The sequence below is a fragment of the Ursus arctos genome, unplaced genomic scaffold (assembly GCF_023065955.2).
Source record: "Ursus arctos isolate Adak ecotype North America unplaced genomic scaffold, UrsArc2.0 scaffold_2, whole genome shotgun sequence".
In the NCBI taxonomy this organism is placed as follows: domain Eukaryota; kingdom Metazoa; phylum Chordata; class Mammalia; order Carnivora; family Ursidae; genus Ursus; species Ursus arctos.
Genome location: NW_026622874.1, coordinates 86985595 through 87001831, shown reverse-complemented (window position 1 = coordinate 87001831; position 16237 = coordinate 86985595). Strand labels below are relative to the sequence as shown.

Below are 16237 nucleotides of genomic sequence, written 5' to 3'. Positions count from 1 at the left end.
ATCTTCTGTCATCCCCCTCTGTCCCCTTCAGTTTATAGCTGTTGGTTGTCCCTTCTGGTTTGTTTTTTGATTTTTCTCAGATCTCATGGTGTATTGCTTATGCTGGGGTTGGCGTGTGCCCGTGGGCTTGACAGGTCTGCTGTGCAGTGACGCAGGGGTCAAGGTCGCAGGAGCTGGTTGGCTTCCTGAAAGAGGAGGGGGTAGAGGGAGGAAGAGGATGTGGAGGGCTTTCTTCCCTACTGGGCTAGGGGAAGATGAGATCCGTGTGCAGTAATCAGCATTGACTTTACATCGGTTCAGAATAATTTGATCATGCGTGGGCATATTTGCAGTGTCACTAAGTCGTTTACTGGTGGCTAATTAGCCACAGTTCTGTTAATACCTTTTTCAAAAGTCAAAGTGCAGTTCGCCTAAAAATGGCTACTTTCAAGGATAGCTAGAAAGAGGAAGTTGTGTCTGAGCAGAAACTTTGAGTTTCTGAATGCTTGTGTTTACACTGAACGATCACAGATGCTTTTCAAGTAGAGTACGTCCTGTGAATTGCACACATTTCTTCCTCTACTGTAAAGGTTGGTATGGCTGATGAGAAAGATTTCCCCATCTTTTCCTTTACCCCAGGAAACGGGCTGTTGAAATCAAACCCCTCCAGGCCTGAGCTGTTTCATGTAGCCTGTTGTTGTGAATAAGTGGAAGTTAAAATTCTTGCAGAGCTACTGTGGAGCTGAAATTACACCATGACGTTTGGAGGACAGCTCATAGTGTACTGATTTATTCCAAATTCCATTTATCATACTTGGATTAAAAACTGTTAAGAGAGTCATTTGTCATACTTGTTAGATTAAACACTGTTACAAAGTTTGAGAGTGTATTAAAAGCCGACAGGGATCTGAACTTTATTTGTACTTGGTAGCAGACTTTCATTTTCAACGTGGATACTTGAGATGACTTAGCAGATTTATATTTTGCAATATTTGATGATTAAAGAAAAAAATTGCAAATGAGGCAGAGCTTTGATTTTTATGAGTGTACGCTTTGGAATCTCCTGCAGTTTGGCTGATCTTAAAATGTGTCATTTCATTTAAATAATCGTTTGTGAAGATGAGTTCTGCTGGATCGCATTTGGTTTGAGGAAGGTGAATGCTGGCTTAGCAGCCAGTTTGCTCTAGTAAAACTTGTTTTACAGAGATCCTTTTCCAATGCCAAAAGCTGTGTTAACTGGCTTTGTTCAGCTGCATGTTCTGAGCAAACTCCGTTTCTACTTTGGTAGATCTCTTTTCCTGGAGGCCAGGTTGGGGACTATCAGATAATACAAATCAAAAATCTATGCTTGCCTCTCTGCTGCGCTGCGTAGGTTTTGTTGATGAGGCGAGGTAAAACAGTCTGAACTAACTCGACATTTCCATAAAAACAAAACCTCAAAGTGTGGTGCGTACTTCTTGAAAATGGCCTCTTAGGCACTATTCAAACATTTTTGAAGTCTTGAATTTTAGTATTTGAGAAAAGGCAAAATAAATGGAGACTGTTGGGGGCCTGGGAAGTGAAGGAGGCTTTTAAGCTGGCGTACTTCTCGTTAAAAACAATAGGCTTACACGTTCATGTGATACGCCTTTTTTGTCTTTATGACAGTTGCAAGCGAAGCTGTCAGATCTTGTTCCATTATTTGGACAGTGCTGATGATTTAATTAACATTTGTTTTGATGGTTTTGCTCAACTGCCTCTGTGCACTGAAGACGGCAAGTGAAGCAGTAAAACTTCTAGAAGATTGTTTAGCTTTAGTGACCATAAGCTCCCTGTTGTGGAGGAAAATCATTCTGAGAAACCTTAGTGAGTGAAGGAAACCCAGTGAGTAAACCAGATACTCCACCCATCCCTCCCCCCCACCTTTAGTCGGCACTCCCTGCCCGCCTCTTTCTGCCCCGTGCCTCTCTCTGCCCATGCAGCCCTCTGGCAGCCTTGTGGCTTTTGGCGTTTTTTTTCCTCATAAGCTTTCTGGTAACATCGTTTTTGGTCTGATCACTTTCAAAGAACAAAGGCCAGGAACTAGTGCCTGCAACGGCTACTCTAACAGTCTGGATGTAGAAAAAACTTTGGTGCTTGTGGTCTGCTTCTCAGAGTAGTTCCTCAAACTGTTGCCATATCTTTTAAACTTGCCTCATTAGACCAGAATCCTGTGAAGTAGATGATGGATTTTTTTGTTTTTGTTTTTTAAAGATTTTATTTATTTATTTGTTTGACAGGGAGAGCAAGCACAAGTAGGGGGAGCAGCAGGCAGGGGGAGAGGGTGCCTGATGCGGGGCTCGATCCCAGGACTCTGGGATCATGACCCGAGCCGAAGGCAGACGCTTAACGGCTGAGCCACCCAGGTGCCCCTAGATGATGGTTTTGTCTCTCGTTTACAAACAAGAAAACTGGGGTTCATGGCGGGGGAGTCCCATCGCCAGTACGTGTCAGAGCAGGGACGGAAACCCATCTGAGCCTCGGTGCGTGGTCTTCGTCCTAAGTTTGCTTTCTCTGCCACTCTCCGCACATCTGCCCGCCTCCTTCTTCCCCTGGTTTAGAGCCCTGGCTCTGCCACGTACTCTCTGTGCCTTCCCTGACTGCTGGCTTCCTGGGCTGTGAAAGGAGAGCAGAGGTCCTCTGAGGACTGAATGGGGGAAGACGTGGCTGTGCCCTCCGCACGCTGGGGCTGTGGCTTCCTGCTGCACTGGGGCAGCCTCAGCCCTCTTTCTTCCTTAGTCTCCTCTTGTCCTCACCTCTTTCTGCTGGGACAAGTTGGGGGGCAGGGAGGAGGCAGTGAACGAAATGAAATGGTGTAAGTAACTGAGATTCTGAGTTTGCTTTCGTCGTTCTGCGATGAAACATGAGACCCAGTCTTTCCCGTCTGCATGGCGCATCCTGTCGAGGGCGGATCTGTACATATACCGGCAATGGCAGGTTTCTGGGGAGCTCAGATGGTTAGAGACCAGTTTATACCTTTCTGTTTTCTCCCTGATTCTGTACATCGCAGGTCTTTGTGCACTTGCAAATCTTTTCACATATCCCCTTATAAGCTACTTGTAGGAAGATGGCACGGGGAGGGCCACTCAACTCCTGTGAGCTCATTTTCTCCCTCAGGCTCCTTGAATGGAGTCTCTCCCCATTTTGCTGGATTGAGGCTACAGTGAGATAGACCCTTCGTTCTCATTTGGGGCGAATTTTGCCCTGCAGGGGCTCTTTGGCAACATGGAGAAATACTTTGGATAACAGAACGAGAGGAGAGGGTACGACTGGCATCTGATGAGTGGAAGCCGCAGGTGCCGCTCAATATCCCACGATGTGCAAAACAATAAAGAATTATTTATCCAGTGCCGAATGTCAGTAGTGCCGAGGTTGAGAAACTCGGAGTTAGTAAATGTAGAACTGAATAGAAAACATGAGATTTTAATAATTAAAAAAGTAAAAAAGCCAAAGGGATCTTTGCATGAATGCTTAACCCGTGTGGATCGCTTCCACCAGAGTTGTCCACGACCTCTTGGCAGGGGTTGTGTGCTGCCGCCAGAGCCGGGCCCAGTCTAGAGAAGCTGAAGTCGTCCGCAGGCGTTATTGTCAAGGTGTACTCGCTTGCGTAGGTAGCTTGTTCTCTCGGGTTTGCATTGGCATTCACGCTGCGGCATGAAGCAGAGTCCCTCTGTTCTGGGGAATTCCTTCCCATTTCCATTAAAATACCATTTTTGAGAAACTCTTTGTAACCCGCTAAAAGACTTTGGGGCATTTAAAATTGAATAAAATCATTTTCATTGAGAACAGCCTTCAGAGATTCTTGTTTTGAGGGGAGAAAAATAATTAGTTGTCTTAACCACTTAAATAATTTTTATCTTTGCATCACCCCGTTCAGCGTTTGCTCTTGTGCCTGTATCTTTCTGAAGTTGCGGTCGTGGCGTACATGCTGTTTTACTCAGGACTTCGGATCATGCATATTTTTCTGCATTTGAATATTAGCTCTCTTCCAGATCACTTTTCCTGGCTGCATGATCTTTCCTTTGACCTGCTTTTGGGGAAGGAGCATAGGCTTAGGGACTAGATCTCGGTTTCCGTTTCAGCTTTACTTACTAGCTGAGGAACATGGGGGAAATGCTTAATCTCTCTGTATCTTAGTTATTCTAACAGTTTGTAAATGCAGATAATACCTACCTTAGAGTTATGAGCATGAAATATGTCTGTAAAGTGCTTAGTGCAGCACTATGCGTGTAATAATAGCACTTCAAATGGGAGTTGTTCGTCACATAATTATTGTTGTTTTGCTCTCCACCCCCCACCCCTTTAGCAATCCTATTCTGGAAAAATTCTTCTAAGCTAAAGAGTAGGGGCAACTTTTTTATTTTGTTTTTGTTATTAAAGCCACAATTTTCTTTTTTCTTTTCTTTTCTTTAAGATTTTATTTATTTATTTGACAGAGAGAGACACAGCCAGTGAGAGAGGGAACACAAGCAGGGGGAGTGGGAGAGGAAGAAGCAGGCTTCCAGCAGAGCAGGGAGCTCGATGTGGGGTTGATCCCAGGATCCTGGGATCACGCCCTGGGCCGAAGGCAGACGCTTAGCTACTGAGCCACCCAGGCGCCCCCCACAATTTATTTCTATTTAAAAATGTTCAAGAGACTTTAAATAGGTCCAGGGGCCCAGAGTGTCCGGGTTTAATAAAAGATCATACTGAGGCGGTGTCTGTTGGTTCCTCCTTTGCTAAAGCCTCCATTTAATCCTGGTTGATTCTCTGTGCTGATAATTCTTCTAGTTGGGTAGTGGTGATTTCTCTGACTCTGGCATCTTCCATAAATGGCCACCAGTTCATGAATGATGAGAAAAGCAATGCCAGAAACCACCACTGCCATTGAATGAGAGAAAGTTGTACATATGACTCGACAGCCACTATAGCAATTCAAGAATCACCTTATTAATCCAGTAACAAACTGGATAAATATTTGCAGACTGTACCTGAACATCCTTCTTGCAGTGCTCTTTGAAACCAGGTCCTCCGATTATCAGTGTGGGTAGCTGAGATCATGATGAGTCTCCTCTAGTGTTAAATGCAGCTCTTTCGGGGCACCTGACTCGCCTTAGGTCATGATCTCTTGGGTCGTGGGATCGAGCCCATGTGGGCTCTTCTACGCTCAGTGGGGAGTCTGCTTGAAGATTCTCTCCCTCTATCCCTCCAGTGCTCTCTTTCTTCCTCTCTCAAATAAATAAATAAAATCTTTTTTAAAAAATGCGGCTTTTTTAGGACGGAAGCCGGTGAACACCTTACAAGATAAGATGTCAGGGGACAACTTTTTGATCTACTTTTAATAAATCACAAAAATCCTCATTTTAATGGCCGAGGAGATGAGGCTGAGAAAGGTTAACTAATCTGTTCGTGTTCATCCTGCATTAGTGTAAGGCAGGAGTTCTCAATAGATCTGGGGGCCCTGGAGGTCCCACAAGCCCTTTCAGGGGTCCCAAAGGTCAAATATGTCTATAAGAATACTAATACGTTGTTGTCATTTTTACTCCTTCTCTCATAAGTATACTGAATTGAACTCATTCAGATCCCACGTTGCAATTAACTTTTAAGAAATTACTAGTAGTGACATTTTTACATCGTATTAAAGAACAGCTATAGTCACCTAGGAAGTCCGCAGAAACGCATTAGTCTTTGTCAGTTGCATATCTGTATGAAGCTGTTTTCTCCATGTACTTCAGCGAAAACAGCATATTGCAACAGATTGAAGCAGATGAGAGAGTCTATCTTCTTTTAAGCCAGACAGACATTACAGAGATTTCCAAAAATGTACAAACAGTGCTACTCTTCTCACTTATTTTTTGGTGGCAAAATACATTTTCTTCATTTAAAAATATTTTATGCTAACATGTAATGCATTTATTATTTAAAATATTTAGAGTATTTGAAAACTTCAGTTTTAATTTCTATGTGACGAATATCAACAGAAATAACCTGCATAAACAAAAGTTCTTTGGCATCCTCAGTAATTTCTAAGAGTGTGAAGGGGTTCTAGGGCCAAAATGTTTGAGAACCGCTGCTGTACAGCACAAAATACAGTGTAAAAATGTAGCCAGTATTCCACCACCCAGAAATAACACCATTCCAGGTGCCTCTTTATATGTAGTTATGGAGAGAGTAAGCTAAATCAAAAGACAAAGTAGCATCGTATACATTTTTATTTTTTTTTATTTTTAGTTTTTTAGAGATTGTATTTTTAAGTAATCTCTCTATACCCAACATGGGGCTTGAACTCACGACCCCGAGATCAAGAGTCCCATACTCTTCTGACTAAGCCAGCCAGATGCCCTCAGTTTTATTTTTAATAAAAACAAATTGCAGTTTTGCCTGAGTTTAGCAGGAGGTTTTAAAACAAAAAGAATTGCTTTTTCCACAAGGAATATTGGTTTGTAAAAGATACCTCTAGGATTAAGAAAAAAAAGATGAAAAGCCCAATTTCTTACTACATGTTTTAATTCCAGCCCATATATTTTGAGACTTCTTGTTGTGAAAGAAGAGTTAGCTAGCACACCCTCTGAGACTCGTACATATGTTTAGTCTTGAGTCTATATTTAATTCAGTGCTTGCTCTAGTCCCCTTGGCACAGCTGTTCCATTCCTTTAATTCTTCGTTTTTATTTATTGCTTTATTTGCATGGTTTCACTATTCAGTCTCCTCCTTAAGAAGAGTTTGTGGGGTGGGGTCGGGGTCCTGGGTGGCTCAGTCGGTTAAGCATCTGCCTTCGGCTCAGGTCCTGATCCTGATCCTGGGGTCCTGGGATCCAAGCCCTGCATCCCTACATCAGGCTCCCTGCTCAGCGGGGAGTCTGCTTCTCCCTCTGCCCCCCTCCCCCACTCGTGCACACATTCTCTCTTACTCTCTCTCAAATGAATAAATAAAATCTTAAAAAAAAAAAAAGTTTGTGGGCAATATATCATTTGAGTTTCTGTGTTTGAGTAGATGTCGTCTTCCTTTGTACTCAGGAGAGCTTTGGGTTAAGTTATTCCCTGCCCCAGCACTTGTGGGCATAGGACCGCTGTTTGGCTTCTTGTGTACTGTGGGAAGTCTGAACGCGGTGTTTTCTCCCTTGTGTATGTGCTGTTTTTGCCTACATTTCTTCCTTATTCCTAAAATTCTTAGTATCGATTAGTCTTTATCATTTCTTCTTGGGGCAGAATAAGCCCCTTTCTTTTGTATACACACCTCTTTATTTCAGGGAAGTTTTTTTCTTGTTACAGGTTTGAATATTTGTCTTTTGTCCTCTTAAATCATTTTATAGCATTTTTGCAATCCCATTTCATTTTCTATGACTTCCTTTAGTCCGCTGCTTCTCAAAATGAAGCAAGCATGTTGGAGGTTCCTCAGAAAGTTCAGAATAGAACTACCCCATGATCCAGCAATCACACTACCGAGTATTTACACAAAGAATACAAAGACACGAATTCAAAGGGATGCTATGTTTATAGCAGCATTATTTATAATAGCCAAGATATGGAAGCAGCCCAGGTGTCTATCAATTGATGAATGGATAAAGAAGATGTGATATATATATATACAATGGAATATTGTTCAGCCATAAAAAAATGAATTCTCGCCTTTTGCAATGACATGGACAGAGCTAGAGAGTATAATGTTAAGTGAAATAAGTCAGTCAGAGAGGACAGATACCATATGATTTCACACATGTGTAGAATTTCGGAAGCAAAACAAGCGAGGAAAGGAAAAAGAGGCAAACCAAGAAACAGACTCTTTTTTTTTTTTTTTTTTTTTTTTTTTTTTTTTATTAATAATGATTTTTTATTATATTATGTTAGTCACCATACAGTACATCCCCGGTTTTCGATGTAAGGCTCGATGATTCATTAGTTGTGTATAACACCCAGTGCACCATGCAATATGTGCCCTCCTTACTACCCATCACCGGTCTATCCCATTCCCCCACCCCCCTCCCCTCTGTAGCCCTCAGTTTGTTTCTCATAGTCCATAGTCTCTCATGTTTCATTCCCCCTTCTGATTACCCCCCCTTTCTTTATCCCTTTCTTCCCCTACTGATCATTCTAGTTCTTATGTTCCATAGATGAGAGAAATCATATGATAGTTGTCTTTCTCTGCTTGACTTATTTCACTAAGCATTATCTCCTCCAGTGCCGTCCATGTTGTAGCAAATGTTGAGAACTCATTCTTTCTGATTGCTGAGTAATATTCCATTGTATATATGGACCACAACTTCTTAATCCAGTCATCTGTTGAAGGGCATCTCGGCTCCTTCCACGATTTAGCTATTGTGGACATTGCTGCTATGAACATTGGGGTGCATATGGCCCTTCTCTTCACTACGTCTGTATCTTTGGGGTAAACACCCAGTAGTGCAATGGCTGGATCATAGGGTAGCTCAATTTTTAACTTTTTAAGGGACCTCCACACGGTTTTCCAGAGTGGCTGTACCAACTTGCATTCCCACCAACAATGTAGGAGGGATCCCCTTTCTCCACATCCTCTCCAACAATTGTTGAAGAAACAGACTCTTAACTATAGAGAACAAACTGGTGTTTACCAGAGGGGAGGTGGATGGGGGATGGGTGAAATGGGTGGTGGGGATTAAGGAGTGTACTTGTGATGAGCACAGGGTGATTAAAATAAAAACTTAAAAAAAAAACACGTAAAAAAATTAAGCATAAGAATCACCTCTTGGAGAGTGTGTAAAAACAGGTTTCTGGGCCAGCGCCCCTCCAGGATCTTCCACAGTACATGTGGGGTGGGGCCTGACAATTTGTATTTCTGACAAGCTCCCAGATTGTGCTGATGGTAGACCTAACCTCATGTAGCCCAGTAGTTCTCAAAAGTTTTAGTCTCTGGACCCATTTATTCTTTTTTTTAAATTGAAATATAATTGACAATATATTTCAGGCGTACAACTTAATGATTTGATATGTGTTAAATGTTGCAGACTGATAGCAAGAGAAAGTTAACATCCTTTACCACACATAGTTAAATTTTTTTTTCTTATGATGAGAACTTTTAAAATTTACTCTCCTAGCAACTTTCAAATATATAATACGGTGTTGTTAACTAACTATAGTCACAACACTACATGACATCCTCAGTACTTCTTTATCTTATAACTGGAAGTTTGTATCTTTTGACTCCCTTCACCCATTTTGCCTACCCTGCCATCCAGATCCCTTTATTCCTAAAAATTATCGAGGTCCTCAAAGAGCTTTGTGGGTTATATCTGTTGATATTAACACTGGGAACCTTTACATTGATTCATTTAAGATTTTTTTTTTTTAATTTATTGGAGAGAGAGCGAACATGAGCAGGGGGAGGGCAGAGGGAGACACAAGCTCCCCGCTGAGCAGGGAGCCTGATGCGGGACTCGATCCCAGGACCCCGGATCATGACCTGAGCCGAAGGCAGACGCTTAACTGACAGAGCCACTCAGGCGCCCTACGTTGATTCATTTAAAAAGAACTGTGATAAACTCTACATATAAACAAATGATATGTTTTCATGAAAAATACATTCTCCAAAGCAAACAAAAATTTACTGAGCACCGAGGAGTGTGAGTGGCTTTATTTTACATTTCTGTAGGTCTCTTTAATATGGAGCTTAACAAAAGATGGCTTTTGCTTTCTCTCTGTTGTAGGTAAATGTGTTTGTAAGAGACTCGATAGTGTGTATGTTAAAAACTTTTTGTATTTCCAGGTGACTTACTGAGTAACCTGTTGCAGAGTCCTAGTTCAGCCAAACTGTTGAACCAGCCAATCCCCATCCTTGATGCGGAGAGTGAGTATATCTGTTCCCTGGCCTTGGAGTGCCTGGCCCACCTCTTCAGTTGGATTCCTCTGTCTGCCAGCATCACCCCATCCCTCCTAACCACCATCTTCCACTTTGCGCGCTTTGGCTGTGACATCCGGGCCAGAAAGATGGCATCAGTTAACGGCAGCAGCCAGAACTGTGTGTTGGGTCAGGAGCGCGGCCGGCTTGGGGTCCTGGCCATGTCCTGCATCAATGAACTCATGTCCAAGAACTGTGTGCCTATGGAATTCGAGGAGTATTTACTACGTATGTTCCAGCAGACTTTCTACCTCCTGCAGAAAATCACCAAGGATAACAATGCCCACACGGTGAAGAGCAGGCTGGAAGAACTCGATGAGAGGTAATGAACACAGGTGTGGAGTCGGCCATGTCCTGAGAAGGGGCCGTGACTGTGTATCGCGGTGTGCTGCATAGTGTCTGTAATCCTCTTTGGTTTCAGAGTGTGGGGCTCCTGACGAGGAACGGGCAGGTAGGTGTGTACCAGTAAGTCTGAGCTTAGCCGGAAGGGCTAGGGTGGCTAGGGGGCTGAGTCGAGCTGGGAAAGTGACTGTGGATTGTGTAGGTGTGATGTCTTTCCGCCCTTCTGCCTCCTGTGTCCTCCCTTCCGCCCTCTCCCCCGCCCCGTCCTCACGATTCGCCTGCAGGTCTGAGGTGGCGCAGGAGCCCAGTCTGCTGCTCGTGCGTAGCCAGGAACGTGAGAGGAGGCCGTGGAGGTACAGGAGCTCTACTCCCCCCTTTGCACTTGACGTCACCCGTCAGTTTTTATACTTTTCCCAAGTGGAATTGTGCAGCGTAGAGGAATGTTGTTCCTTTCAGCTTCGTACAGATGGCACACTGCCAGCCAGAGAGAGAGGTGTGAATAAGGGCACGCATTAATGTGGCACGTGACACACACGTGGGGTTCTCTGTTCCCTCCCCGGGAGTGGAGCCGAAATGACCTTGCTTTTCTTTCCGAAGCGCTCCAAAAGACGACTCCACCACGGGACCCTGAGGCGTGGTCCTGTGGGTGATGTCATTGATCTGTCCTACAGCTTTCCGTGATGCGATGCCACTGTCGTGTACAAGCTAGAGGGAGCATTGGAAACTTACACGCAGGCGGATAAATCGTATCGAGTTAGAAAATATTTATAGGTGGCCAGGCAGCAAATATTGTTAATATTGTAATCCATGTTCCTTGGCTTGTTTTTTGTTCTTAAGCGACGCAGAGTTAAGGCATTTTCCTTTTCCTTAGAGTAAGTAGCAGAATATAAAGTCAAGTGCTTAAAGACCGTCTTAGTGCTTTTTAAGTTTAGCAATTTTATTAAGGGTTTTCTAAAGTTAAAAATGTGGATTCATAAGATTCTTTTGGTTTGGTTCATTGTAAACAAGCGTCGTGTGAAATTTTCTTTGTATAATCACAAAAGAGCTCATCCGTATGGTGATATGTTGGTTTTATTTTTCATTATTTTGTAATAGCTTTCTCCATGAATGCAAAGGCATCAGTATGCAAACACACAATTTTATATCCTTTCTAGCTTTGGTTAAGAAAGGCTGTATTTTCATATGTTAACAAAAAGTCCAGCTGCTCGCACCAACTGTCAGGTATCCGTTGTTTTGAGTTTTACTTGTAGCACACTGTTCGTGATGGCTCACGTTCGGGCGGTAGAGAAATGTGCTCACGGGGTATCCGTGTAATGCTTTTGTTACATGTAACTTTTGTGCTTTTGGTTTTATATTTTAATCCTATGCTTCCTCTTGCCCTGAGAAAGCTGAGAGGTGCCCGGAAGCAGAAAGGTGACCTGAACAGTACTGTGTGCTTGCTTCCTGGCTCTGGCCCCCTGCCCACTAATTCTAAACAGCTAAGTCCATTCTCAGTTGTTTAGGAGCTTCTGACCCAGGGCCTCTGCTCCTCTTCTCCTCTAGTGCCTGTTTCTAACCTTCCACTGCTCATTAGCACCTGTACCAGAAGGTGGGCAAGGGAAAGAAAATGAGGTGAAATAAAATCAGAGTTTCAGCTACCGAACGGCCCTTGTCTTTATGCTTCAAAAATTGGGTTGGAGAGTAAAATAAAATGGAGGCAGTGCGGCATTTACCCAAGACTTCTCTTTATTTTATGGGTGGCGGGGAATCGAGTGCGTCTTCCTAATGACGGCTCTGAGTAGCCACAGCAAAAGATCATGTGAGAAGCAGAGCGCGGAAGGAGGAGCTCCCGCTCTTGAGTAGTCACGATCCAAGGCATCGGAGAGAAGGCTCCTCGTACTTGACTCTCTCTAAAAACAGTCGATTTGGATGTCTTACTGTGTTTCGAGGGTTTGGTCTGATCCACAGAGATGGCCATTCCCCTTATCAAGCAAATTAAAGGTTTTTGTTTTTTTTTTTAAACTGCAAAAAAGCTTACACATGTCCGTGTTAGCTACTAGCCGTGTGGAGGTCAGCTAGGTGGGTTGGCTGCCCTCAGGGTGCTGGGTCCCAGAAACGGTAGGGGACATTTGATTTATGGGTCGATTTTGCTCTTCTGAGTAGTAGTCTTTTTCTCCTCCCTTTATTATTTTGCATAATCTTGCTTTCCAAAACAAAAAAACAAAAAAAAAGCTTTTTGAGCGGTGAGTTTCAGAATTGCCTGTAGCCATTAATTCATTTTTGACTAAGGCCTGTAGTGAGTCTTTATCTTTGCTTATCGGTCTCTGAAATGTGATTTATGGGGGTATGTCCATCTCATTTTCTAATCACCTTTTGGTATTGAGGGGCTTACAATGACAGTTTCTGAAATGTGAGAGTGATGATGTGCTGTGTGTTCAGTAACAGCAGTCTCTTATCCTTGCAGCTGGGACCCACACTCCTCTGGGAAATGATACTGTGAATACACATGAATTGGGGAGTCACTGTGCTGTGAAAGGAAAGAGCACTGGCGTGGGAGTGGATGGGGGTCCCACTCTGCCGTGAGCTGGCTCAGCGACCTCGGGGCGGGGGGGGGGGGGTCACTGTATCTCCCTGGGCCTCGTCTGGCCAATGAAGCACCAGACTCCGTTATCCCCGAGGCCTGTCCAGCTCAGGCCTCCCTCCTCCCTTATTTCTGCAATCACTTTCAGAGTGCACTGGGATGTACTTGTGTTTAATTAGCACTGGGAGCCAGAGGGTGGGGGGAAGAATGCGCATTAGGTTGCAAGCCTGCATATACTTTACCTGGATGCCATGCCTTTGGTCTAGCCTTGTTCTGTTTTTGTTCTTAGCACATTCATTTTAGTATTTTGGCCTCTTAGCAAAGACAACCAGCCTTCCAGACTTAACACACTGAAATGATGTACGTGCTCTGCCCATTGGCTTTCTAGTCCCATGTCCTGTCCCTTGAACTGGGTCGTAACGTGAAGGAGTTAGAAACCGTGAGAGCGCTAGTTGATAAGATGCCTTAATAGATAGTGTCTGAGGATTAAAGTTGCTTTTCTGCTATGTTTCAGGTGGTAATGGAATGAAGGGTTGCCTGACCTGTAGGTAATTGTTGTAGGCCTTTCTATTTTTAACTGAAAATATATTTTAAATCTGTATAGTTCTGTACTGAAAGAAATTTGGATTGAATTTGAGTTTTCTTCCAGGGAGGTGGCTGGGATTTTGAGAGTCACCCTTCGTCTTCTTGTCTTACTTAGCTACATCGAGAAGTTCACTGACTTCCTGCGGCTCTTTGTGAGTGTCCACCTGAGAAGAATCGAGTCCTACTCCCAGTTCCCCGTGGTGGAGTTTTTGACGCTCTTGTTCAAGTACACGTTTCATCAGGTAAAACACCAGAACTGCGCATCCTTTCCCTCCAAAAAAAGTCTGCTCTGTTTCTTTCAGGGGAGAGAGCTTCTTTATTTCCCAAACATTTGTATAGTGCTTACTTGGTGAAAATTAACACATGTATCCTTTATAACAACCCTTTGAGGTGGGTATTATTAACTGTCTCCATTTTCCAGAATAAAGAAACCGAGGCACAAAGAGTCACTTGCTCAGGGTCATATAGTCAGTAAGCGATGGGGCCAGGATTTGAACTCATAGAGTCTGTGTTCTTAACCACTGTTTTGCTGGGGAAGCAAAAGATGGAAACAGACTGAAATAAGGGCCTTTAGTTCTATTCCATAACTGTCACTAAAACTTCCTGCAAGGAGATTTTAAGTAGTGAAGCTCTCAAGAGTTAACGTTTTGGCGGATCCGAGTTTTGCCCCCATTCAACAGACACTTTTTGAGCTTGTCTGTATATTGGGGCTAGACATATAATCCTTACAAGCAAAGTCCGTGTCTTCATTGAGTTTACATTTTGTGACCCAATGTCTTTTATTTATATATATGTGTGTGTGTATATATATATGTATAGTATTATATATGTATAAATATATATATATATTTTAAAAGCTTTATTGAAGTAAAACTTATATTTTACAAAATTCACCCATTGTAATTGTACAGTTCAGAGATGTTCAGTTTATAGACTTGTGTAACCATCATCACAGTTGGGTTTCAGACCTTTCTATCATAACCTATCCCACGTGCACATGTGTGTATATGATTTATTTTTTAATTCCAGTATAATTAACGTGCAGTGTTACGTTAGTTTCAAGTGTACAGTGTAGTGATTCAGCAATTGTATACATTACTCAGAGCTCATCCTCTTGTGTCTTTAGAATAGGTTTTTATTGAAGTAACCCATACAGAGAAGTGCACAAATTATACATGGGCAGCTTGGTGAATTTTCCCAAAACAAACAAACCTGTCACTGCCACCTTAATCAAGAAATAGAACATTACTGCCAGCACCCCTGTATCCCTTCCCAATCACTTCCCCTTCACTTCTCCCCATATGTAACCCCAACCCTGCCTTCAGTGTCCCAGATTAGTCTTGCCTGTTTGAGACTTTTCTAAGTGGAAGTATCCAGTATGTATTTTCTGGCTGGCTTTTTCATTCAGTGTCCCAACGTTGGTGAGATTCACCTGTGTTGTATGTGGAAGTAGTTTGCCCTCATTGCTTTATAGTAAGTCGTTATCTCCAAATCCATTCCATGGCTGATTTGGGCTGCTTTGGGGTTTTTGGTGATCCTGAATGCTGTTGCAGTGGACGTTCTCTTGCATGCTTTTGGGTGTCCCTGTGGAGCTCTTCCTGTTGGTGTATCCTGGCGATGACATTACTGGGTCAGTGAGGACATGTGATTTTATAAGTAGACTTTTTTGGTAGTTTTAACCACTTAATGTTGTAACTTAGTGGGCTGGAAGAGAGACACAGATCTAGGCTGGGAGGGGTGTGTGGATGTGGTTGAGCTAGGTTTTCTTGGGGCACATGAAAGTAAGCGGGTAGTGGGTAAGGGTGACCTGTTCCTGGGAGCAGCGGGGAGGGTGCAGCGGAGAAGGGAGGACCAGGGTTGAGAAAGTGTCCGGAAGTCTGGTAGAGGGGCCAGTAGGCGCGGAGCTAGAAGGGCGGCACGCTGAGCTCACCAGACCTAAGAAGGAGTGGAAGAGGTGACCGGATGTGGGAGGGTGAGGAGGTAGGACAGAAGCATTTGAGGTGGGAACATTTCGAGATGGATCCAGAGAAATGGATCCAGAGGGGACCAGGAAGAAGGGATTTGGTAGGTACCTTAGAGTAAGTGTAGCAGAAAGAAAAGAGATGAGGAGCCAGTGCTGAGGTCAGAAAGAAGGGGTTCATTTGGGAAAATGGAATGAAAATGTTTTGCTCTGTGTGTAAAGTTTTCTATCTGCCCTTTATATGCCGTATAGAAAAAAGCTACATAGAAGTTGTTTTTTTTTTAAAGATTTTGTTTATTTATTTGGCAGAGAGAGAGAAAGCATGCACGCATGATCGGGGGAGGGGCAGAGGAGAGGGAGAAGCAGGCTCCCCACTGAGCAGGGAGCCCAACGTGAGGCTCGATCCCAGGACCCTGAGATCATGACCTGAGCCGAAGGCGGACGCTTAATGACTGAGCCACCCAGGCGCCCCCTAAGTAGAAGTTTTAAAGTTTGCAGGTCTCATACCTACTTCTTTGGACCTGGACCCAACAAACAGTTCTGTGTTTGAGCTCTGGTTATTTCTATGAGGCCTGTGTCCTTGGACCAGTCTTCTTAATGTCCTTAGCTTTAGTCTCCTCACCTAAGGAGATGGACTGTGGTAGGCGCCTTCACAGTCTGGCCCAGTGTTCGTCATCTGTGGTCCCCTCTCCAGAATCCTGTGTGTTCATTTTCCGTTGAACTCATAGTGGTGGTCTTACATATTTATATGTGTTATATTTATATACTGAGAAAAGAAATGGCTATGGTCATGAAGCAAACAAGCTTCTTTCTTCCTCCGTTAGCTGAGGTCACCATCAGCTCCCTTGTCCTCTCTTGGCCTCCTGTATGAGGACCTTCCTTTCTGGGCGCGGGCTCTTGGACTATGGGAGTCGGTGTCCTTTGAGGTCCAGGCAGAAGCAGAT

At 43.6% G+C, this 16237-nt stretch overlaps 1 protein-coding gene across 3 annotated transcripts in view; it reads left to right on the top strand.

Annotated features, from left to right (window-relative positions):
• The window catches only part of XPO6 (exportin 6), a 100939-nt gene that overhangs the window by 41354 nt on the left and 43348 nt on the right, over positions 1–16237 (top strand). For all 3 annotated transcript variants that reach the window (XM_026515665.4, XM_026515664.4, XM_044390287.3), the window contains 2 exons: positions 9715–10168; positions 13449–13575. In XM_026515665.4, the coding sequence (XP_026371450.1) occupies positions 9715–10168; positions 13449–13575 (581 nt within the window). The remainder of the gene's footprint in view (positions 1–9714; positions 10169–13448; positions 13576–16237) is intronic.